Raw genomic sequence first — 25,605 nt, 5'->3', positions numbered from 1 at the left:
GCTGCCACCCATCGGGTCCAACCCCGCAACAACGCGAGTCACGGACACCGCGTTCGGCGGCTGATCCCCTTTGCGGCTAATCCCCGCGAGGCCGCATCGGTGATCGATGCGGTCTTCATTCAACGCGAAGGTCTCACCGCGGCGGTGAATTGCCGAGTCTCGACGGGCACCTGGGCAGGGTCACGGTTACCACACCGGGCTTAGCGATCCGGAGGTCGCCGGTTCGAAAGCATCTCCGGGCGTGGCAGTTGAAAGGCTGGTGCTAGTGTTGATGATAAAAACACGCGTTCGGAGTATTTGGCTGCGATACATTTCCACGCGATGATAAGCCGCTTCGTTGGGCTATCATTTGCGGCCAGGTCGCTTCTGAAAAAGAGCTATAGCTCAGTGGGCCGTACCTGGTCTATAAAAAAAAATTGTTACATTTTTATTAAATCTCCCTTCTGCAGTTGGTCAATCTGCAGATCGGGTGTGGTGGGGTAAAGCGTGGGTACACGTACCTCGTCCAAAACGTCTGACCAGCTTGTAAGAGTAGGCCAAATGCCATCGAAAGGGGCTGCCTGGAGCTCTCTTTGCAAGGGCACTGGTGTCAGTATCGGCTAGAATTTGCAGCGTCGCATGTTTAGATTTTTTTCCCTTTACTATCCGTACAATATTACATTGTCGATACTCAATTAAAGTGTCTCGATTTTTTTTTTGTTTTTAGAAAGAGTTTTTAATTCGCGCTACGGGCGGCTAAGGACAATGGCGTGAGACGTATCGTTAACTGTGCATGTGGTAGGAATGTCATGGTTAATCCGTTAATCCATTACGAAACGCAGCCAAAAAAAACACTCTGGGGGAAATGCATCGGAGGGTTGTTCGTAGCTTTAAGTTCCAGTGAAGTTTGCGTCAAAACTCACTGTGGCTCGCTAGTCAGTGACCCGCTGAGCCGTGCCCGCAGAGACAATTGGTTCAAAACTGGGGTTTAGCCACCCGTGTTTGTCCAGCGGGTTCTCAAATGTAGAGATTTGGTCGTCTCAGCCCAGCACGGAAACAAATGCACACACAAAATATCGCGCGTGCTTTTTTGTTGCGTGATGAATTTCAGCAATGAGAGAGAGAAAAAAATATATTGTATTTTAATTTGGGTTAATTCTCACGTGACGAAGCATCTCTACAAAAGCAGAGCGCATGATCGAGTGTGGATAAGACTGTCACTGGAGCTATGCGTTTTTAAAATCTACATTGAAAACTAATTTCTTCAGGACTGCTTTTCGTGTTTAGATTATTTCCCCCCCCACCCCCACGCACCTCCGATTAGCACGGTTGGCTACGCACGGTGCGAAAGAAGTTCAACACGCATACATACTGACCATAGACTAACACTACCCATAGACTCAACACTACCCATAGACTCAACACTGCCCATAGACTAACACTACCCATAGACTCAACACTACCCATAGACTAACACTACCCATAGACTCAACACTACACATAGACTCAACACTGACCATAGACTAACACTGCTCATAGACTAACACTACCCATAGACTCAACACTACCCATAGACTAACACTGCCCATAGACTCAACGCTACACATAGACTCAACACTGACCATAGACTAACACTGCCCATAGACTAACACTACCCATAGACTCAACACTACCCATAGACTAACACTACCCAGAGACTAACACTGCCCATAGACTCAACACTGCCCATAGACTAACACTACCCATAGACTCAACACTACCCATAGACTAACACTGCCCATAGACTAACACTACCCATAGACTCAACACTACCCATAGACTAACACTACCCAGAGACTAACACTACCCATGGACTCAACACTACCCATAGACTCAACACTACCCATAGACTCAACACTGCCCATAGACTCAACACTGCCCATAGACTAACACTACCCATAGACTCAACACTGCCCATAGACTAACACTACCCATAGACTCAACACTACCCATAGACTAACACTACCCATAGACTCAACACTACCCATAGACTCAACACTGCCCATAGACTAACACTACCCATAGACTCAACACTACCCATAGACTAACACTACCCATAGACTCAACACTACACATAGACTCAACACTGACCATAGACTAACACTGCTCATAGACTAACACTACCCATAGACTCAACACTACCCATAGACTAACACTGCCCATAGACTCAACGCTACACATAGACTCAACACTGACCATAGACTAACACTGCCCATAGACTAACACTACCCATAGACTCAACACTACCCATAGACTAACACTACCCAGAGACTAACACTGCCCATAGACTCAACACTGCCCATAGACTAACACTACCCATAGACTCAACACTACCCATAGACTAACACTGCCCATAGACTAACACTACCCATAGACTCAACACTACCCATAGACTAACACTACCCAGAGACTAACACTACCCATGGACTCAACACTACCCATAGACTCAACACTACCCATAGACTCAACACTGCCCATAGACTCAACACTGCCCATAGACTAACACTACCCATAGACTCAACACTGCCCATAGACTAACACTACCCATAGACTCAACACTACCCATAGACTAACACTACCCATAGACTCAACACTACCCATAGACTCAACACTACCCATAGACTTAACACTGCCCATAGACTCAACACTACCCATAGACTAACACTACCCATAGACTCAACACTCCCATACACTACCCCTGCCCATAGACTCAACACTGCACCATAGACTCAACACTACCCATAGACTAACAATGCCCATAGACTCAACACTGCCCAAAGACTCAACACTACCCATAGACTCAACACTACCCATAGACTCAACACTACCCATAGACTCAACACTACCCATAGACTCAACACTACCCATAGACTCAACACTGCCCATAGACTCAACACTACCCATAGACTCAACACTACCCATAGACTCAACACTACCCATAGACTCAACACTACCCATAGACTCAACACTACCCATAGACTCAACACTGCCCATAGACTCAACACTACCCATAGACTTAACACTGCCCATAGACTCAACACTGCCCATAGACTCAACACTGCCCATAGACTCAACACTACCCATAGACTCAACACTACCTATAGACTCAACACTACCCATAGACTCAACACTACCCATAGACTCAACACTGCCCATAGACTCAACACTACCCATAGACTAGCACTACCCATAGACTCAACACTACCCATAGACTCAACACTACCCATAGACTCAACACTACCCATAGACTCAACACTACCCATAGACTCAACACTACCCATAGACTCAACACTGCCCATAGACTCAACACTACCCATAGACTTAACACTGCCCATAGACTCAACACTGCCCATAGACTCAACACTGCCCATAGACTCAACACTACCCATAGACTCAACACTACCTATAGACTCAACACTACCCATAGACTCAACACTACCCATAGACTCAACACTGCCCATAGACTCAACACTACCCATAGACTAGCACTACCCATAGACTCAACACTACCCATAGACTAATGCTACCCATAGACTCAACACTACCCATAGACTCAACACTACCCATAGACTCAACACTACCCATAGACTCAACACTGCCCATAGACTCAACACTACCCATAGACTTAACACTGCCCATAGACTCAACACTGCCCATAGACTCAACACTGCCCATAGACTCAACACTACCCATAGACTCAACACTACCTATAGACTCAACACTACCCATAGACTCAACACTACCCATAGACTCAACACTGCCCATAGACTCAACACTACCCATAGACTAGCACTACCCATAGACTCAACACTACCCATAGACTAATGCTACCCATAGACTCAACACTGCACCTCCGATGAGCACGGTTGGCTACGTACGGCGCAAAAGAAGTTCAACATACATACTCTAAATGTTCTTGGAGGTAGTTCTGCGATATCTCCTTCTGCGGGCCGTTCCCTGTCGCCCGAGGCGACGGCGCTGTCCTCGATGCGAGAGTTTTTCCGATCGGACAGATTTGTCTCGGGCGACTCGTCGCCAATCGTGCGGTGGAAGCAGAAATAAGAAAGAGGCAACAACAAATCCTTCCAGAGATGCAGCAGAGTATCTGTGTAGATTGCAAAGATAAATCAGTCATTGTGCTTGCTGGATAAACACAGGGATATCGTGATTGCTCGGAGCTGTGTGTGTCTGTGTGTGTGTGTTAATGTGTGTGTGTGTTTGTGTATCTGTGTGTGTGTCTGTGTGTCTGTTAGTGTGTGTGTGTCTGTGTGTCTGTTAGTGTGTGTCTGTGTGTCTGTTAGTGTGTGTCTGTGTGTCTGTTAGTGTGTGTGTGTCTGTTAATGTGTGTGTCTGTGTGTCTGTTAGTGTGTGTCTGTGTGTGTGTGTGTGTCTGTTAGTGTGTGTGTCTGTTAGTGTGTGTGTGTCTGTGTGTGTGTTAATGTGTGTGTGTTTGTGTATCTGTGTGTGTGTCTGTGTGTCTGTTAGTGTGTGTGTGTCTGTGTGTCTGTTAGTGTGTGTCTGTGTCTGTGTGTCTGTTAGTGTGTGTGTGTCTGTTAATGTGTGTGTCTGTGTGTCTGTTAGTGTGTGTGTGTCTGTGTGTGTGTCTGTTAGTGTGTGTGTGTCTGTTAGTGTGTGTGTGTCTGTGTGTCTATGTGTGTATGTGCTTGAGCGGTCGTGTAGCGGTTTGCGCTACGCTGCGCTACGAACCTGGCGACCCGGGTTCGATTCCCGCTCACGACCAACACCGGTGACGATTGTTTGAACCGGTCTAGGGCCTGCCCTAGGTCGACTCGGCCTCGAATGAGTAACCTGGCGCGGTGCGTAAACATCGCCACTTGGGAGACAAACGCGGCCGGGCTTTGGTATCGGCCACCCACCCCCTCGTGTGCCGTGCCGGCCTTCATATGTGCTCGCTAACAGCACTTGCCCCAACAGTCTGTTCAGGCTACACGGGGTGCCGCGATGGCACCTCGCCTGGCAATCTGCAAGACGCAGAGCGGCGCGCGCGTCGCGTCGAGAGGGGAAACGCTCGGAGGAAGTCGTCGCTCGCAACGCCATCGCGCAGCAGAGCGAGAGAGAGAGAGCGAGATTGCTCGCGATAATGGACCGCGTCTCCACGGCGGTGAAAGTGGCCCGCGGAGTTCCGATTGCCACAGCCCCCGGGCGGTGGCCGTGGCGGCGGTGGTTGGCAATGGGAGTCGAGGAGGAGGAAGAAGAAAAAAAAGGTCGTTACGGCCCCGGTTGCTACGGAGTATCCAATTCTGGCAATTTTCCGCGTCGCGCATCTCATTTTCCTGAGGAGCGGTTCCATTAGAGGAGTGCACCACGTGCCCTTCACAGTGGCTCGCTCGAAGCGGCCGGTCGCCCCCGGGCTCCGCTCTCTCTCGCTTTCTCTCTCGTTATTTTGACGACGCTAAGACAATCGTGGCGAAGACTTTTTTTTTTTTGGCCACTTCGTGGTTTTAATTTTTTTTCTCTCGCCAATGATCGGGAGTCGCGCATTTTCTTGTTTTTTTTTGTTGCTTTTGCGGAATCTGTTTTCATCGCGGGGTGCTCGTGCGTGTTTCGACGAGTGCGAATGAGACTTTGCGGTGATACAACGTCTCCTGGCGCGGTAGTCCGCTGCCTTGACCAGCCGAATGTGACATCGTGGTTGTTCCTCTGCATCGAACATCAGCGGCCGTACGGACGAAGGGGACGGCAAAGAAGGAGAGACCAAGCAGGCGAAGATGAAAACGATGGAGATTGCTACGCTTCGAATAAAATGAAACTTCTCAGGTCGTGCTCCGGCTCACGACATTTTTTGTCGGATGCGCGAAAAAAAAGAGAGAAAATCCCTTCGCAATCGTTGAGCGGGGAGGTCGGACAGAGGAATGACCGGGCAGGAATCGAACTCGGATCCCTAAGCCCCCTTTCAAAGAGCTCCCGTGGTTTCATGGCCTGGAATTTGAGACTTCCAAAATTGGCTGCGCGGGTGTCTCGGGGGGGGGGGGGATTGTCAATATCCCACCCCCCATCCCCCGCCGTGTCCGTCAGGTGTGTTCTGGGCCAAACGCGCACGCAGAGATCAATTCCAGTGGGGATTTCAAAGAACAAAATGTAACGGAGATCTCCCCCCCCCTTCCAATGGGAATATCAGAAATGTATTTTACAATCCGGTCGGATTGTTCTGGGATCTTTCTTTTATTTCCCTACAGGCTGCCTGTCGGTTATTTTATATATATGAGAAAAATATTTTAATAAATACAAAAATGTCCTTGAAAGGCTGGGTGGGAATGAGGTTGGACCGTTGTGGTCTGGGATTGCAAAACAAACCCGACGACCCTGAAAAATAATAGCAATCATAATAGCAATAATAATAGCAATAATAATAGCAATAATAATAGCAATAATAATAGCAATAATAATAGCAATAATAATAGCAATAATAATAGCAATATGTGAAATAACCAGTCCCCCCCCCCCACCACCATCACCACCACCACCCCCCTAGGCGTCACCGCTCGGCAGAAACGCAACAACACGGCGACTATAGAGGCGTGTTCGGAAGGTCAGTCGTGAAACAATATCGTTCAATAATTAAATGACATCAACGTCGCTGCCTTGTTTCCGTGTGGCGGGCGGGCGGGCGGGCTGGGTGTGGGGAATGGGGGAGTCTCAGCCGACGCTACCACGGTGGTGGAGTGGACGGCGCTCACCGGAACTCACGAGCCAAAGTCGCACCGGTTCGATTCCATCTCCCGGCGGTTCGGCAGCATGAACCGAGAGCACGCGTTTCTTACATCCACCCCCCCCCCCGACCCCCATTTCCCCCACTCCCCAGCCCCTAACCCCTCACTAATACCGCCGCCTCTGTCCAACCTGGGCAGCGTGGGTGGGTTCGTCGGCAGAGTTTGTCGCGAGCGGCGGGGCAACGTGTGGCCACTGAGAACTCTCTCCCGAGTCGCGCGAGTCTCGCGTGAAAGGAGATGCCAAACAATAGCCCCAGGGGGGAGGGGCCTCCAGAGAGCTCCTCCCCCCCCCCCGTGGTTGTGGTGGAGGCAGTGAATGCAGTGGTTGTGTTGGAGGCAGTGGTTGTGGTGGTTGTAGTGGTTGTGGTGGAGGTAGTGGTTGTGGTGGAGGTAGTGGTTGTAGTGGTTGTAGTGGTTGTGGTGGAGGTAGTGGAGGTAGTGGTTGTGGTGGAGGTAGTGGTTGTGGTGGAGGCAGTGAATGCAGTGGTTGTGTTGGAGGCAGTGGTTGTAGTGGTTGTGGTGGAGGTAGTGGTTGTGGTGGAGGTAGTGGTTGTAGTGGTTGTAGTGGTTGTGGTGGAGGTAGTGGTTGTGGTGGAGGTAGTGGTTGTGGTGGAGGCAGTGAATGCAGTGGTTGTGTTGGAGGCAGTGGTTGTGGTGGTTGTAGTGGTTGTGGTGGAGGTAGTGGTTGTGGTGGAGGTAGTGGTTGTAGTGGTTGTAGTGGTTGTGGTGGAGGTAGTGGAGGTAGTGGTTGTGGTGGAGGTAGTGGTTGTGGTGGAGGCAGTGAATGCAGTGGTTGTGTTGGAGGCAGTGGTTGTAGTGGTTGTGGTGGAGGTAGTGGTTGTGGTGGAGGTAGTGGTTGTAGTGGTTGTGGTGGAGGTAGTGGTTGTGGTGGAGGTAGTGGTTGTGGTGGAGGCAGTGGAGGTAGTGGTTGTGGTGGTTGTAGTGGTTGTGGTGGAGGTAGTGGTTGTGGTGGAGGTATTGGTTGTGGTGGTTGTAGTGGTTGTGGAGGTAGTGGTTGTGGTGGTTGTAGTGGTTGTGGTGGAGGTATTGGTTGTGGTGGTTGTAGTGGTTGTGGTGGAGGTAGTGGAAGTAGTGGTTGTGGTGGAGGTAGTGGTTGTGGTGGTTGTAGTGGTTGTAGTGGTTGTGGTGGAGGTAGTGGTTGTGGTGGTTGTAGTGGTTGTGATGGTTGTGGTGGAGGTATTTGACACAGTCGAGGTAGTTGGAGGCTCTTCCACCAGCGGTGGCGATGAGCAAAGAATATATAAGTGGAGACGTTTTCGCGAAATGTTTGTTTGATTTCGAGAAATGTAGCGAGGAAGACCTAAGAGAGAGAGCGAGAGAATGGCTTGTCGACGACGGAAGACATTGGTGCCAGCAAGATGCACCACTCCTTGAGCATCTTGGCACGAGAGACAGAGAGGACAGGTGGAAACAAACAACGTGCAGTACGGGCGATCTGCCCCGTGGATCGTGATGATGGTGATGATGATATTCGATGAAATTCCGGCAAACGTAGAATTTTATTTTTTTAAATACGTTTACAAACTTTTTGTTATTCATCTCGTTGAAGCGTAAGCTGGTTTTTCGAAATCGTCCCTGGCTCTTAGAGGCCACTTTGCCGCAACGCCAAGCGCTGTTGTTTAACCTTCGGCGTGCAGTGAGCGGCGTTAAGAGACTCGTGAATGCTCGCTGGCTCGCTTTTACTCGCTCGCACGCGGTTATTGATTTATGAAGTTTTAACAAAGGATGCGTTGCTTGCGCCGCAGCAACAACAACACACACGAAAAAAATTGAACCCAACACGGCGTGTTTGTTTTTATTTTTATTTTTTAAGCCTCGAGTGTTTTGAAATAACGCAGCGTTGCAACGGTCGCATTATCACTGCCGGTCTTCAGAGGCGTTGCGACAATAAATCAACGTCTGTTCCAAGTGCCCTGCCCATCTGTCGCCGGCTCTATTGAACAACACACACCGAAGCCGCTGTGCGTTCATCATTCACCGTTGCCTTCGTCCCGCGGAGTAATTTATGAAAGCTTGCGGTGCGGTGCGGGGTGGGGCGTTGGTAAACGCGTTTTGGAGGAACAAATAATGTACTCCATTAACCCTTCTCCCCTCCCCCCTTGCCTCGAGCGCTCGCGAGCGTTTGCAGGTCGACGCATTGTACGGGAAAAGGTCCTCCCTGTGTTTTGGACGATAACGATGGTGGTGGCGGTGGTGGTGCACGTGCATCTGGAATGCAAATTCCAAGCGCGCTTCTCTCCACGTTTGTTTCGTGAGCTTTGCAAGATTTCTCAGCATTTGTGTATTTTTTCTTGTTCACGAGTGCCCATGTTTCAGACCGGCTACGGGTACATCGGTGCGTCGGTGATTTATTTACGTTAAAAGTGCTTTGCACCACTGCTCATCGCGGCAGACGCAGCAGCGTCACCGTCATACTTCGCATGGCTTTAATTGCTGTTAGCAGAAAGGCCTTCACTAAACGGCGCCCTAGAGAACCCCTTCTGGAGGGTTTCTTGGCCTGCTCCTCCACACTGGCTCTCTGTTTTTACTCCACCGAGCGTAAACCTCACCGAGCGTCTGGCCGCGGTGTTACCACCCCAGCCCTCCTCCCCTCCAAACTCGTGCCGCCAGGCGGGGAGCGGATTTTAGAAACCTGCGACGTCGTTTCAGCTGCCGCGCCGGGAGATCAAATCGAATCGGCCACCTACGTGTGGCAAGTCCGACGTTCCAAACGTGACACCCGCGGCAGCCTCTCCTAGTCAGACACAAAACGAATTTTATCTCGATCGGGAATCGGGGGAGGAGGTCCAATGACGCCTTCCACAAAGTGCCCGTTCCGTGTCCTTTATTGGGAATATTGTCTGCGAACCGAAAACAAGCGAAGCCTTTCTCCGGAGATTATGGCATTGGTACGGTGCTGTAGCAAATGTACAGTAAAGGTCCTACTTAATTTGGAGCTTTCGTGAATGCAGGAATTACCCTTTGGTTCTTTCGGTATAGTCACGTATAGAGAGAAAATAATACATATAATAAATATATATTATAATAAGTATTTAATTGATTATTTTCTCTTTATACGTGACTTTACCGAAAGAACCAAAGAGTAGTCAAGGTCCTGTGGAGGATTGAGAATGCCCTTATTGTGTTATTGGCAATACCCCCATCTGGAGGCTATCTAACCCCCCCCCCCCCTCTGTTCCCCAAATAATCATGTAGCGTAACATATATGTAAAAATAAGGATCGATATTATCACCCTGGAAATTTGAACAAATCCTCAAGGAACCCGAAAGGAAGCCTCGTGGAAGCCCAGTAGGGGTTCTAAATCCCTGCTGGGATTTCGGCAGACTTCCTGAATCCTGTCGGGATATTTTTCAGCAACATCATCCTGGCCGCTGGAATCGTTCAATCGTTTTTCAGGAGGCACGAGTGCCAATCTCATCCTCGGCTGCGACTACCGCTGCTACAAAATTCATAAAATAATGAACGGTTAAAAAGGTGACATCTCTTCGTCAGTGCTGTTCTTATTTTACTCCTTGTCCATTTTTTTTCTCCGCAATGGTATACCGAGTGTTACCATCTTGCATTGTGACCCATATCTCATTGTTACCTACCTTGCATTGTTACCCATATTTCATTGTTACCCATATTGCCTTGTGACCCATATTTCATTGTTTACCCATCTTTCATTGTTACCCATATTTCATTGTTTACCCATATTTCATTGTTACCCATATTTCATTGTTACCCATATTTCATTGTTACTCATATTTCATTTTGATCCATGTTTAATTGTTAACCATCTTTCAATGTTACCCATATTTCATTGTTTACCCATCTTTCATTGTTACCCATATTTCATTGTTTAACCATATTTCATTGTTACCCATATTGCCTTGTGACCCATATTTCATTGTTATCCATCTTTCATTGTTACCCATCTTTCATTGTTACCCATCTTTCATTGTTACCCATCTTTCATTGTTATCCATATTTCATTGTTTAACCATTCTCTTTTTGTTACCCATGTTTAATGGTTTCCTATATATTTCATTGTTTACCCATCTTTCATTATTACCCATCTTTCATTGTTACCCATACTTCATTGTTACTCATCTTTCATTGTTACCCATATTTCATTGTTACCCATATTCCATTGTTACCCATATTTCATTGTTTACCCATCTTTCATTGTTACCCATCTTTCATTGTTACCCATATTTCATTGTTTACCCATCTTTCATTGTTACCCATCTTTCATTGTTACCCATCTTTCAATGTTACCCATCTTTCATCATTACCCATCTTTCATTGTTGCCCATCTTGCACGAGAAGAAGTGTCCGTTGGGAACCCTCGCAGAACTGTGCAACCCTTCGCGTTGTCGGAACAACGGCCCGTGCAAGCGGATATCACAGAGTTACCTCCTGAACAGAACATGCCCTTTCAGTGACCTCCGGTCCACACACGGTCGGAGGCAGCACTTTGAGACCCACTCTGTGGACAGAGGCGGGGAGACAACAGCACGAACACCCGGGGAAGTGAGTTCCCAGACTGTGGAGACAGCAATGAGGTCTTTTTTTCGTAAAAAGGTTTCTGTTTGGTGTTTTAACATCTTAACACAACTGTGTTATTGCCTCAACCTTCATTTGAAGCTTTCGTGACTGCAGGAATCCATACTCTTTGGTGCTTTCGGTAAAGTCACGTGGTTAGAAATAAATTAAAATAAAACAAATCACGACGTTTCGACCGCAAACACAAGCGGTCGTCGTCAGGCGATCGAAACGTCGTGATTTGTTTGATTTTATTTTATTTCTAACTACGTGACTTTACCGAAAGAACCAAAGAGTATGTTTAATTGCCTATTCTTATATTTTTATGCTGGCAAGGGAGGTCCCATGAGGCAAATATCCCAAGATTAGTATTTGTGGCCGGGTCGCTTCTGAAAAAAGAAGCTAATAACTCAGTGGGCTTCACGTGGTAAAATAAACAGGGCGGTGTTCAGGAGGTAACTCTGTGATATCCGCTTCTACGAGCCGTTCTCCGACAACGCGAAGGGTTAGTTAATGTAGTATTTGTCTGTGATGTGTTTACGTTTCCCATAATGGCGCTCTCATCGCGTGTTCTGACCAACACCCTTACTGGCCATCTGTGAAAAATTACTTCTATGGCACATCGGATTCCTCTCCAGCATAAATAAAGATTCCGATTCTGAGCCATGGCTCTTGAGTGTCGTTGAAGCTTTCCTGAGCAGAATAACAATACCACAAACTCAACGCAGTCAATAACGACCCGATTTGAAGAGGGAAATTACGTACGATTTGTTACATTTTTGCCAACGGCCCTTCTTCACAGCTGACATATCAGTGCACTGTATATATGTTTGGTCAATGTCTATAGTCTCTCCTGCTATGAAAACCGATTGCTCGAAAACATCACCTATCATATTGTTTTTTATATTCTCCCCCCCCCCGCCCCACTTGTGGGGCCGACAGTGTTATTGACGGATGTTGTTGTTGTTGTTGTTGTTTGCTTGTCCACCATTCGCCAAAGCAGCAGGGGCAGTAGCGGTAGCGTCAGCATCATCACAAACATTAAAGTTGTTCTGAGTGAAACAAAAACATATCTGCTCGCGACTCCCTGCCGAGTGGGGTTGTAGACGAGGGTGGGGTGAGGAAGTGGGTGAGTGCGTGGTGAGGATGTGGGTGAGGATGTGGGTGAGGATGTGGGTGATGGCGTGGGTGAGGAAGTGGGTGAGGAAGTGGGTGAGGATGTGGGTGATGGCGCGGGTGAGGAAGTGGGTGAGGAAGTGGGTGAGGATGTGGGTGATGGCGTGGGTGAGGAAGTGGGTGACGATGTGGGTGAGGATGTGGGTGATGGCGTGGGTGAGGAAGTGGGTGAGGACGTGAGTGAGGATGTGGGTGAGGGCGTGGGTGAGGACGTGGGTGATGGCGTGGGTGAGGAAGTGGGTGAGGACGTGAGTGAGGATGTGGGTGAGTGTGTGGGTGAGGACGTGGGTGAGTGCGTGGGTGATGGCGTGGGTGAGGATGTGGGTGAGGGTGGGGGCCTGGGTGAGGATGTGGGTGACGATGTGGGTGAGTGTGTGAGTGAGTGTGTGGTGAGGAAGTGGGTGAGGAAGTGGGTGAGGATGTGGGTGAGGGTGGGGGCCTGGGTGAGGATGTGGGTGACGATGTGGGTGAGTGTGTGAGTGAGTGTGTGGTGAGGAAGTGGGTGAGGAAGTGGGTGAGGATGTGGGTGAGGGTGGGGGCCTGGGTGAGGATGTGGGTGACGATGTGGGTGAGTGTGTGAGTGAGTGTGTGGTGAGGAAGTGGGTGAGGAAGTGGGTGAGGATGTGGGTGAGGGTGGGGGCCTGGGTGAGGATGTGGGTGACGATGTGGGTGAGTGTGTGAGTGAGTGTGTGGTGAGGAAGTGGGTGAGGAAGTGGGTGAGGATGTGGGTGAGGGTGAGGGCGTGGGTGAGGATGTGGGTGACGATGTGGGTGAGTGTGTGGGTGAGTGTGTGGTGAGGAAGTGGGTGAGGATGTGGGTGATGGCGTGGGTTAGGATGTGGGTGAGGATGTGGGTGGGGGCCTGGGTGAGGATGTGGGTGACGATGTGGGTGAGTGTGTGAGTGAGTGTGTGGTGAGGGCGTGGGTGAGGATGTGGGTGAGTGTGTGGGTGAGGGCGTGGGTGAGGATGTGGGTGAGGGCGTGGGTGAGTGTGTGGGTGAGGGCGTGGGTGAGGATGTGGGTGAGGGCGTGGGTGAGGATGTGGGTGAGTGTGTGGGTGAGGGCGTGGGTGAGGATTGTGGGTGAGTGCGTGGGTGAGTGTGTGGGTGAGGGCGTGGGTGAGTGTGTGGTGAGGAAGTGGGTGAGGATGTGGGTGAGGATGTGGGTAGTTTGAAAGGCGTTCGCAAAGTTTATGGCCACGGAAGCACACGAGAACAAAGTGTAACTCAGGGGATAGCCGCCTGCCACAGCCGAGCGGCTGCGGAGAGAAGATTACGGGCGATCGTCAACTTTCGCAGCGCGATAACGCAGTCGGTGCCCAATCCATTTGAAGCGTAAGTTTAGAAAATATATCATAAGGTGACCCTAGCAAAGTTATACATAATAGAGTTTTTTTTGTTGTTGTTGGGCGGGGTGGTGGACCGCGGAGGACGTGAGGGTTGGATCGCTTAAATGTAAAATGTGTCGTGAAACCCACCACCACCTGACACGGTTTGTCGCGCAAACAAAAAAACGTGACAAAATTTGACCTTGACGGGCGACTTGACGGGCCGACGCAAATGACCTTGAGCGTTTGGAGAAATCGCCACCTTCACGATCATCCTCGTCATGGTAAATTCACTGCTGGATGGAGGCCTCTCCCCCCCCCCCCCCCGGATCTGTCGCTCGACTACTGGAACATCCGTGACGACCGTGTCCAGTAGTCATCTCTCGACTGCTGGGCGCTTGTGAAAAATAGCTTCATAGTTTCGATTTAAAGCTTTCGTGACTGCAGGGATTCATCTTCTTGGTTCTTTCGGTAAAGTCACGTAGAAGGGAAATAATAAAATAATAAAAATAAAACATAATAAAATAATTAAATTTCGATTTAAAGCTTTCGTGACTGCAGGGATTCATCTTCTTGGTTCTTTCGGTAAAGTCACGTAGAAGGGAAGTAATAAAATAATAAAAATAAAACATAATAAAATAATTATCACGACGTTTCGGCCACAACAATTCAGACTCTGTCTACTTGACGGACCTGTTCTCCACCTGAGGACGGCTGCTTGCGTTGTGGCCGAAACGTCGTGAGAATTATTGTATTATGTTTTATTTTTATTATTTTATTACTTCCCTTCTACGTGACTTTACCGAAAGAACCAAGAAAATAGCTTCATAGCTCATCGGATTCCTCCAGGAGAAATACGCATCCCCGATCCCCGTGCCGCAATGCGTTCCTATGAATCTGGTGATGCAACGGATTCGTCGATGGGAAATAGATTCCGTTTACATGGGTTACTTTAAACTCATGCACTTCGATAATTGACTGGACAGCGCTTTAAAAATGTAATTAGGCTAAGTAACTGATGTACGTTAATTGTACGGCAAAGTTGCGTCTAGGCGAGTGAAGTGAACAGCATGGTGGTACATGCGTGAATGGCTCGTTCAAAGTTCGTGTAAATACATTATCAGCCATGGTCAATCCACTGCTGAATGAAAGCCTTGCCAGGCCGTCGGCCTTTCTCCGTGTTACGGCAGTGTTCATGCTCCGCTTGGCGCCTCCGCACGAGCTGATTTACATCGCTCCATCTCCATGCCGGACGTGCTCCTCGATGCGTTCCAGTCCGTGGCCGCCACTCGGTTAGAATTGTTGATGGCAATTTTTTTTTTCGCCGTATAATCACGTTCGATTCATTCATTCAATTCGATTGGCAATGCTTGCGAGACGTACATTGAATTAGTGTGCGGGAACACGCGCATCGATTATTTATGGTTTATGCAAATCGTATGCTAATTATACCAAAACGTTACATCTCGGCTAATGGTGCGGACACAATTGAACGCGTGATAATGGGTTATTTACAATGTATGCAAATCGCATGCTAATCGTATGCCGACGATACTTTTCGGCGAACGCGGCTGATCACAGTTGTAGCGTACAAACATTAACGACAGACGAAGATGGCAACTCATCGTCGTCGTCGTCCATGATCGATCCACTGCTGGATGAAGCCTCCGCTACATTCTTCACGATCCTGTGATGCAAAGATCCACGCGGAAGCCGCACGAGAAGTGATCTCACCGCTGGGTCAAGACGAGACAAAGTAGGATGGATTTTTTTGTTAAATATCCTGGGGGCGGGGGGGGGGTGCAATGTTCCACGCGTGCTCATTTTTAGCCTTGATCAGGAGCGGCGTTGCAGTGGAAACCAGTGGCCTGAGTTCGATTCCTGGCCATGCCATAGCGCCCTCTCCTCCCTCCCTCCCAGCGCTGCTTGTGTCCATCCAGCAGTAGACAATGTATTGGGTTCACCAGAGGCCGTGCACGGTGGGGTAAAGTGCGGGTCCTCCCACTCTGGCCAATTTGGAAGAGTAGACCAAATGCCCCCCCCCCCCCCGAGAAATCTTCTCTACGAGTAGCACCTAATGAAAGCTGGCACGGCACACGAGGGGGTGGGTTGGCCAGCAATCCCGCCGGCCGCCTTTGTCTCCCTATTGGCGACGATTACACACCGCACCCGGTACTCATTTGAGACCGAGTCGACCTAGGGGAGGCCCAGGACCGCTTCAGATAATCGTCACCCGTCTTGGCGGCCGTGAGCGGGGGGGATCGAACATCGGGTGGCCGGGTTCGTAGCGCAGCCCTAACGGAGGCACCTAACCCGCAGTGTCCTCCTCTCTTCTGGAATTCCGAATCGCTTTGCGTGCCCTTGCCGCGTGAAAGGCCCCCTTCCCAGAACCTCTCCGCGCCGCGCACCATCCACCCCGCGCATGGGTTCGTTGTCCCGTCCGTCGCCGGGATGAGACGCCTACTGAACTGACAAATTACTTCTCACTCCAAGGCTTTCTCATGATTTCTACTCTCACAGCTGAGTGTACCGCCACCAAATCACGTGGATACTTCAATTTTGAAAGTCTCTTTTTTTTCCTTTATACATTTTTCATAAATATAAAACATCGCCGCCCCCCCCCCTCTCTGCCTCCCCCCTGCCCCCCAACACGCTGCCGTGGGATGATTGTTCGTCAGACTGCACTTGCAATGCTGAAGGTGGCCGCTTCGATTCTATTTCCTTGCCGCGGCAGTCAAAACCATGGCGCGAATTTTTTAGTTTCTAATCCACCCTCTGGCCTCCTTTCCACCCAGTCGGACGAACGAGTCTCACCGGCAGTTCGCCTGTGAACCGGCGCCACCTCTTCCGAGACGTCTGGCCAGTGTGGAAGAGTAGGCCAAATACACATTCAGAGGCGGGCGGCTGTTTACAGCTCGCGGTCGTTGAAGCTCTTTCACCAGCGGTGGCGTGAGCAGGCAATTGCACGGTCTGCATTTATTCCATTTTACGCAATGCAAGTTTTTTTTGTGAACAGAAATTACAAATACATTTGCCAAACGATTTAAAATTCAACTTTCCAAACCCATGTCCATCCCCTCCTACATAAATAACCGCACCGTGTATATTGTATATTAATCTTGTTATGGAGCGCACCTGACCGAAAATCATTCTTGGCTTCAAGAGCCCACTTTGCTGAAATGCTACAGCTGGTGGCACCTTTGTCTTTAAACGAGTCCCTGTATTTTTTTTCTTGATGCGGCAGTTAATCCAATATAAGGCCGAGGCTGTCACACGCACTGCTCCTTGAGGATTCTCTTCCGCAGCAGCTCAGACAGAGCAAACTAAATTAATCAATGAACGTGCTCCTTTCATTGTTTTCTTCTTATTTTTTTTTCACCCGGCTTTCACAAAAGCTATCCCTTGATTTCGACGATTGTTATCATTGTCATAAATAGTCGGCCGTTTCAATTTACAGATAATCTTTTTACCCGCAGTACAATCACTGCAATCAGAGGATTTAAAGTATAATGGCATGCACGTGCATGCCATTGTTATGTATGCGTTTGTTATGTGTGCGTTCGGATGAACGTGTGTGTGTGTGTGCGTGTCTCATTGTGCGTGTCGCTGTGGTTGGAGAGGGCAGTAGTGGAGCGGTTAGCGCTACGCTGCGCTACGAACCCGGCGACCCGAGTTCGATTCCCGCTCACGGCCACCAACACCAGTGACGATTATCCGAACCGATCATGGGCCTCTCCTAGGTAGACTCGGCTTCAAATGAGCACCTGGTGCGATGCGTAAATGTTGCCACGAGGGAGACAAAGGCGGCCGGGCGTGGTGCTGGCTCACCCACCCTCTCGTGCCGACCTTCAGAGATCCTGCTCGCACACAGGACTTGCCCCAACAGTCTGTTAATGCTATAAGGGGGAAGAACGGCCTTTGTCTCTGGGTTGCGGCAGTGTAGTTGCTATCGCACTGCGCTACGCACACGGCCAACATCGGTGGTGAGATATCTGAACCGGTACTGGGCGTCTCCTAGGTCGACTTGGCCTCAAATGAGTACCTGGTGCGGCGTGTGAACATCAGCGGTGGGGAGACAAAGGCGGCCGGGCGCGATGTTGGCCACCCACTACGATCACTTACCCTCCACAGTCTGTCAAAGGCTACATGGGGGATCTTCGTCTGTGCTTGCGTGTGTATGTATTCGTTCGTGTGAGCCACACGCAAAAAAAAAACAATTTAGATGGCAGGATTATTTTAAAGGCAAAACAAACCCAAAAAAATCCACGTGCAGTGTTTGATTAAGATACGCGATTTCATTTGGAGACGTTTAATTAGGACCGCGATAACAATCCCACGGAATCGAATGGTTCCCCCATCATCACGCCAGCTTCACGATTCAGCAAAATCCCGACTTCCCTTTTTAGGGGGGCTGCCGAGTATTTGCCGACCCGTTTCGCCTTTCGGGGGGGGGGGGGGTCCCGTAGAAGTCTGTTACGTGCAGAGTGGACCTGAAGTCAGGACGCACGCAATCTTTATCGTAACGCATCGCGTAGGGTGATTTAATCTAGCAAATGTTCGAGCCGACTGCAATTTAATATTCATGCATGATGGATGAATTCTCGTTCGACAATGTCGGGCTTGCTTTAAGGGCACATGCGTTCTATTTGAACGTTCGTCAATTATGATTTACGTCTCAATTCATTCACAAATGTTCCTTGCTGGTGCAGTTTTGAAAAAAACGACAGTTGTGAGGTGTGCGTACGTTGAACTTATTTCGCACCGTACGTAGCCAACCATGCTAATCGGAAATGCGGGCGAAGGACAACAAACTAAACACAAAAATAAGTTCTACAAAAATTAGTTGACAACTCTAGATTTAAAAGTGCGTTGCTCAAGTGGCTTCCTAATACCCACACGGGAAGAAGACGTATATATTAATCATGAAAATAGATAAAATATTTACTTAGAAAATAACAATGAATATTTTTTTTTATTAATACCAGTGTTAAGATAAATGTAAGGTCACTTGTGTGTCGCGGGTAAAAAGGTGCCGAAATGAATTTTCTCCGCGTGGTTTCCCGGCTCACCACTCTCCGTGACCGGGTGAGGAGCTCGGTTAACCGGGGGGAGCCTCAGAGTCGAGCAGAGGTCGCAATCGGGTACCTGATACCCGTACCCTACCCGATACCCGGCTACCCGTACCCAGCCGGGTACGGGTACCCATTTGCGACCCTGGTGCGGCCGGGTACGGGTAAAGAATCAAAACCCGTTTGCGACCTCTGGAGTCGAGCCGCTGCTGTTCCTCTGGATCAAGAGGAGCCGGTTGAGGTGGCTCGGGCACCTGGTAAAGGATGCCCGTTTCGTAGACTCCCCCTGGAACTCTAGCGGGCAGCAGCAGCAGCAACGTCCCACTGGGCGAAGACCCCGGGGCCGGCCCAGGACACGCTGCTGCTGCTGCTGGTGGGACTGTGTCGCTCGGCTGGCCTGGGAACGCGTGGGAATTCCCCAGCAAGAGCTAGAGTTTGTGTGTTGTAGTGTAGTGTGTAGTGTAGTGTGTAGTGTAGTGTGTAGTGTATTGTGTAGTGTATAGTATTGTAGTGTATAGTAGTGTAGTGTGTAGTGTATAGTGTATAGTGTAGTGTATAGTAGTGTAGTGTATAGTAGTGTAGTGTATAGTGTAGTGTATAGTGTAGTGTATAGTGTAGTGTATAGTAGTGTATAGTAGTGTAGTGTGTAGCAGAGGTGTGGACTCGAGTCATGCGACTTGGACTCGAGTCAGACTCGAGTCATGATTTTGATGGCTTCAGACTCGACTTGGACTTGCCTCATCTTTGACTCGACTTGACTCGGGACTCGAGAGCAAAGACTTGAGACTTACTTGTGACTTGCATAACAATGACTTTGTCCCACCTCTGGTGTGTAGTGTAGTGTATAGTGTAGTGTATAGTAGTGTAGTGTATAGTAGTGTAGTGTGTAGTGTAGTGTATAGTGTAGTGTATAGTAGTGTAGTGTATAGTAGTGTAGTGTATAGTAGTGTAGTGTGTAGTGTAGTGTATAGTGTAGTGTATAGTAGTGTAGTGTATAATAGTGCCGTGTGTAGTAGTGTATAGTAGTGTAGTGTATAGTAGTGTATTGTATAGTTGTGTAGTAGTGTATAGTAGTGTAGTGTATAGTGTAGTGTATAGTAGTGTAGTGTGTAGTAGTGTAGTGTGTAGTGTATAGTAGTGTATAGTCGTGTAGTGTATAGTGTAGTGTATAGTAGTGTAGTGTATAATAGTGTAGTGTATAGTAGTGTAGTGTGTAGTAGTGTATAGTCGTGTAGTGTATAGTGTATTGTATAGTAGTGTAGTGTATAGTAGTGTAGTGTATAGTAGTGTAGTATGGTAGTGTATTGTGTAGTGTAGTGTGTAGTAGTGTATAGTGCAAGTGTATAGTAGTGTATAATAGTGTAGTGTGTAGTAGTGTATAGTGGTGTAGGGCTGGAGTCTGTCACCAAAGAAAGGGGAGTCTGGACCGCCCGACTCAACATGCTATCCCCGCGACCTTCACCAGTTCAAGCGGATTCAGAAACCAACCAACGAAATTGTGTGTCCTGACTTTTGGGCCACCCTGTATATTAAACGGGGCGCTGGTGTGAATGGCCGTGTGGTGCAGAGGTCAGACGCCGCCGTGTCGGCACCGCTGAGATACCGGGATGAGTTTCTGCATTTGGGTGATTTTAAACCGGCGACTCAAAGTTGTATCGAGTTGGTGATCTCAGCCCAGGCCACCAATGGCTCCACAGATATTTTATCGCGTTAAGTGCTTTTACCACTTAATCCCGTTAGATTACAACTTTCGAAAGAGAATTCGATCAAATTGGGTTTGACTTGGCGTGCGACGAACTTTTACGCACAGCAGAAGCGACACGGCCAGGGGAAAATGCATCGGTCGTTGGAGCGCGGGTGACCGGCAAGCGTGGTTCGCTCACTGGCGCACTCAACCCCGACAACCTGAGTTCAATTGCCAATCACGGCTAACGTCATCGGTGAGCGATCTGTGAACCAGTTCTGCCCCAACCAGGACGTAGCAGCATGGCTTGGTACCTCTGTGAGATGTTAACTACCTCGCCTGGTATACAGGAGGTTGTGGGTGTGATCCCGACTCTGATGCCTGCTGTATATTTGTAGTTCTGCGTGTCTCTCTTTCCGTGGTCGCGTGAAATTTTCTCCGGGTCCTCCGTTTTTTTCCCCTCCACATTTAGAAACGTGCGTTTAGATTAATTATTTGTCTGCTATATATTTCCACATGACGATGAGCCACTTCGTTGGGCTATCATCTGCGGCCAGGTCGCTTCTGAACAAGAGTGACATCGCTCAGTGGGGCCTTACCTGGTGAAATAAAAATAACAATTTAAATAATTTTACTTAGTTAAACGAAATAAATAAATATTCTGACTGTGATTGTGTCCACCTCTCCGTCTCCCACTCCTATCTCCACAGGACATCTGTGAACACTTTCTGGGACATCGGTGAAAACATAACTTCGGAAGCTCCGGTATAAATACACCCTATCTGATTCATGTCAATCTCCCTCTCCGTCTCTCTCTCTCTCGCTCTCTGTGTACATGTCCGTGTGGTTCTTCTGACAGACATCAACATGGCCGGGGAGCCAAAGCCAAACCGCCACAAGCCAGGAGGCGGCAAGAGGGCAGCCGCTGCACTCTACGGGTAAAGCCGACGTCACTGTCATCGCCACCACCACAACCACCATCATCAGTGTCACACTGGGGCCGGTTAACTTTGGAGCGACGGATTTGAATCACGCCACGGCCGTGGCTGATGTTTGAACGTGCGGATGATCCCGTTTGTCCGATTCCTTTTTTTAAATCTAAAATGAAAATAAGCGCTTGGGTTTGGCCACAGCGGTGAGTGCAGCAAGGACCACTCATCTTCTCAGCGGTGCTACGGCTCGATATACATCTAAACATCCACTCTCTCTCTCTCTCTCCTGCCTGTCTTCTGTTCACTCCATTCCCTCCCCCTGCGTTTCTATTTGTTCACAGATACACAACAAATGGGGGCTGCAGGAGTCCCATCTAAATTCTTGCGATTGCGTCGATCCCGTTTCGCCTTGTTTAGTTATTTCTGAGCGTTGTTGAAGACGCGAAATGCAATGCTTTAAAGGAGCTTATTTTTATTTAAAAAAAAATCACATCCACAATTGCCGCAGAGGAGCGGCTGTTTTGGATGGCCTGCCCCAGGGGCCCCAGTGACCTCTTGTCCCGTGGTCGTGACGCGGCTCATCCTTGAAGGGTGACGCGGCTCAAGCGAGAGAATGAAGTGTCTCGAACGCACCTTGAACTTCTTGCGCGCCGTGCGTAGCCAACGGCAGAGGTCGCAACCGGGTACCCGATACCCGTACCCTACCCGATACCCAGCTACCCGTACCCGGCCGGGTACGGGTACCCGTTTGCGACCCTGGTGCGGCCGGGTGCGGGTACGGGTAGGCCGTGAGTCACTGGTGAGTAACCGTTTGTCACTCATTTCGGGTAGGGTACGGAAACGGGTAGGGAACGGGTACCCGTACCCGGCCGGGTACGGGTACGGGTACCCATTTGCGACCCTGGTGCGGCCGGGTACGGGTAAGGAATCAAAACCCGTTTGCGACCTCTGGCGAACGGTGCTCGTCGGAGGTTGCGGGGGAACTTGACGCCTCGCCGCGCAATCGGCGATGAAGCAAGTGGGGGAGGGAGGATTACGACGAGAAAATTAAAACGCAGCAAACAGTCAACGGTGTCCCGAAAGCTTCGTAGCGACCTCCCCCTTCCCCCAATCCACTCCGACTCGCAAATAGCGGAGCGGCTCCCTAGCAAATTTCAAAAAAACAAATCCACCCCCCCCCCCCCAAAAAAGAGACCACGTGACTCGCAACCCCCGCACGTAGCGTCATAAGCAAGTAACGAAGCGCTCGCCGTGTAAGTCGCCCGTTTAAACGAAGAGGAAAAACGCCGCTCGTCGTGGCTCGAATACGATAAACATAACGACAAGAAGATGAGACGTTACCGTCTCGCGAGCGACACGCGGCGTTAAATGAGGGAAATCGTGCGGCCGCCGCCCTGTGATTATTGTTAACGGCTGGAGCCCGGTCCGGGCCAGAGCACCCAACGATTTGTAACCCCGTGAGTCATGGGCCAGTAACAGCAGCAGCGCAGCAATTTCCGTGGATACAGATAAGCCACCGAGCCATTCCACAACCGCCACCACTAACCACCACTAACCACAACGACCCCGCCACGATGCGCTTTGTGAATAATACGGGGGTGGCTTTATTTTGTTGTCTTTTAAAAAATGCTGAGCAGACCGGCAACTTACAGCAGAGCCGCATGTGTAATGGATAAGCGTTAAGACGTTTTAATTGGGCGATGGTGTGTAACAAAAAAACTAAAAAACCTAGTGGAGGAAAACTAAGGTGATGACCACGGATTTCCCAAGTGTGGGGCAGTGAGTCGGAAAAACATGGAAAGAGAAATGACGTGGCCTGCAGTGTGGTGAGTGGGTGGGTGAGTGCGCTGGTGAGTGAGCTGATGAGTCAGCTGGTGAGTCAGCTGGTGAGTCAACTGGTGAGTGAGCTGGTGAGTGAGCTGGTGAGTCAGCTGATGAGTGAGCTGGTGAGTGAACTGGTGAGTGGGCTGGTGAGTGGGCTGGTGAGTGATCTGGTGAGTGAGTTGGTGAGTGAGCTGGTGAGTGAACTGGTGAGTGAGCTGCTGAGTGGGCTGGTGAGTGAGTTGGTGAGTGAACTGGTGAGTGAGCTGGTGAGTGATCTGGTGAGTGGGCTGGTGAGTGGGCTGGTGAGTGAGCTGGTGAGTGAGCTGGTGAGTCAGCTGAAGATGAGTTTGTGAGTAAGTTGTTGGTTTGGGTGTATGCATGTTGAACTTCTTTCGCACCGTACGTAGCCAGGTGGGTGAGTGAGTGAGTGTGTGGAGTTGGGGGGAGTGTGAGTTCGTGGGTAATATTTTTTTAGCAAATTAGTAGTCGCCAGAGCTGCGTCCCGACGCGTGGCGCGCGCGGGGAGCAGCCCCCCCCCTCACCCCCCCCTCACCCCCCCCCCCTCACCCCCTCCCCCTGCACAGCCCCGGGAAGTAATTTGGCGGCGGAGTGAGAGGTTGGCTCTTTGTGAAATAATGAGTTAACCCCGCGTGCGCGCGTGGTGGAGCCTGTGTGTGCCGTCACGCACAGGACGACGGGACGCAGAGTCCGACCGAACTCTTACCCCCAGCACGTCGCGGTTACATCACCACCGCCACCACCACCACCACCGCCGCCACCACCACCACCACCACTACCACCGCCACCACCACCGCCTCCACTGCCACCGCCGCCACCACCACCGTCGCCGCCACCACAACCACCGCCACCACCACCGCCACCACCACCGCCGCCTCCACTGCCACGATTGCTCCCGCGAGTCGCCGGTAGCAAACCGCGCAAGTCCCTTTCCCTTGAGTGAGTGTGGCAGCTGCTGCAGGGTGGGCATTGGTGGTGCCACGGTGACGAGATGTTAACTACCTCGCTTGGTATACGGGAGGTTCGTGGGTTTGATCCCGACGCCCCCGTATAATTGTGAGTTTGCATGTTCTCCCTGTGGCCGCAAGGATTTCTCTACAGGTCCTCCAGTTTTTTTTTTCCTGCCACGTTTAGAAACACGAGTTTCGAGAGTGTTTGGCTTCTGTGAATTTGCACTTGATAAGCCACTTCGTTGAGCTATAATATGTGTCCAGGTCGCTTCTGAAAAAGAACTACACAGCACAGCGGGGGCCTTACCTGGTGAAATAAAATAAAAATAGATTAAGTTTAGTTTAGCAATGACACATTTTCATTGCCACCGCCACCACTGCCGCTGCTGCAATTCGCCGGTAGAAATCCGCGGAAGTTCCTCGCCTGTGTTTTTTTAAGTGAGAGGGCAGATGCGGTAAGGAAGGAATTTTGTAACGATGGCCCTGTGGAGAGGGATGCGGCAGAGACATCGACTTGTAGTTTGATAACTCGTTTTCCACCGCGGGTGTCATGATAAAACCGGATGGAATTTTGTGCCAAAGTTGACAAAGGAAGTCCCGTATTGGCGTTATAAAAAAAAAAAACATTATCCCTTGATACAGTAAATTTAGCTGTGACGGTCCCACCTGATGACGGAGACTTGTGTTGCCTCCGAAACGTCGTGATTTATTATTTTATTTATATTATTATCTCTATTATTTTATTATTTATTTTTTACCTACGTGACTTTACCGAAAAAACCTGGAGTAAAAAAACATTCTCCGTTCGTGGATACATTGAACAGCAGACATCTTACAACAACAAAAGAGTCAAAAAACACGTGAGCGGTCATTTTGATTCGGCACTCGCCAGATCATGGAGACGGCTGATGCCGCTGCTGTTGCCGATGTATTCAACTTTCGATTTAAAGCTTTCGTGACTGCAGGGATTCATCTTCTTGGTTCTTTCGGTAAAGTCACGTAAAAGGGAAATAATAAAATAATAACAAATAATACATAATAAAATAATTAAATTTCGATTTAAAGCTTTCGTGACTGCAGGGATTCATCTTCTTGGTTCTTTCGGTAAAGTCACGTAGAAGGGAAATAATAAAATAATAAAAATTAAACATAATAAAATAATTCTCACGACGTTTCGGCCACAACGCAAGCAGCCGTCCTCAGGTGAAGAACAGGTCTGTCGGGAAAACAGCGTCTTCACCTGAGGACGGCTGCTTGCGTTGTGGCTGAAACGTCGTGAGAATTATTTTATTATGTTTAATTTTTATTCTTTTATTATTTCCCTTCTA

The 25,605-nt window shown here is 49.4% G+C and overlaps 1 protein-coding gene across 1 annotated transcript in view; it reads left to right on the top strand.

Annotated features, from left to right (window-relative positions):
* Positions 1 to 25,605, top strand: part of LOC144732312 (RNA-binding Raly-like protein) — a 97,111-nt gene that overhangs the window by 39,892 nt on the left and 31,614 nt on the right. Inside the window, exon 3 of the mRNA XM_078613782.1 lies at positions 21,413 to 21,491. Within this exon, the coding sequence (XP_078469908.1) occupies positions 21,413 to 21,491 (79 nt within the window). The remainder of the gene's footprint in view (positions 1 to 21,412; positions 21,492 to 25,605) is intronic.

Source organism: Lampetra planeri, chromosome 42 (genome assembly GCF_965212315.1).
Source record: "Lampetra planeri chromosome 42, kcLamPlan1.2.h2, whole genome shotgun sequence".
Taxonomy (NCBI): domain Eukaryota; kingdom Metazoa; phylum Chordata; class Hyperoartia; order Petromyzontiformes; family Petromyzontidae; genus Lampetra; species Lampetra planeri.
The sequence above is the reverse complement of the archived record's forward strand: the minus strand, read 5'-3'. Positions and strand labels throughout refer to the sequence as shown.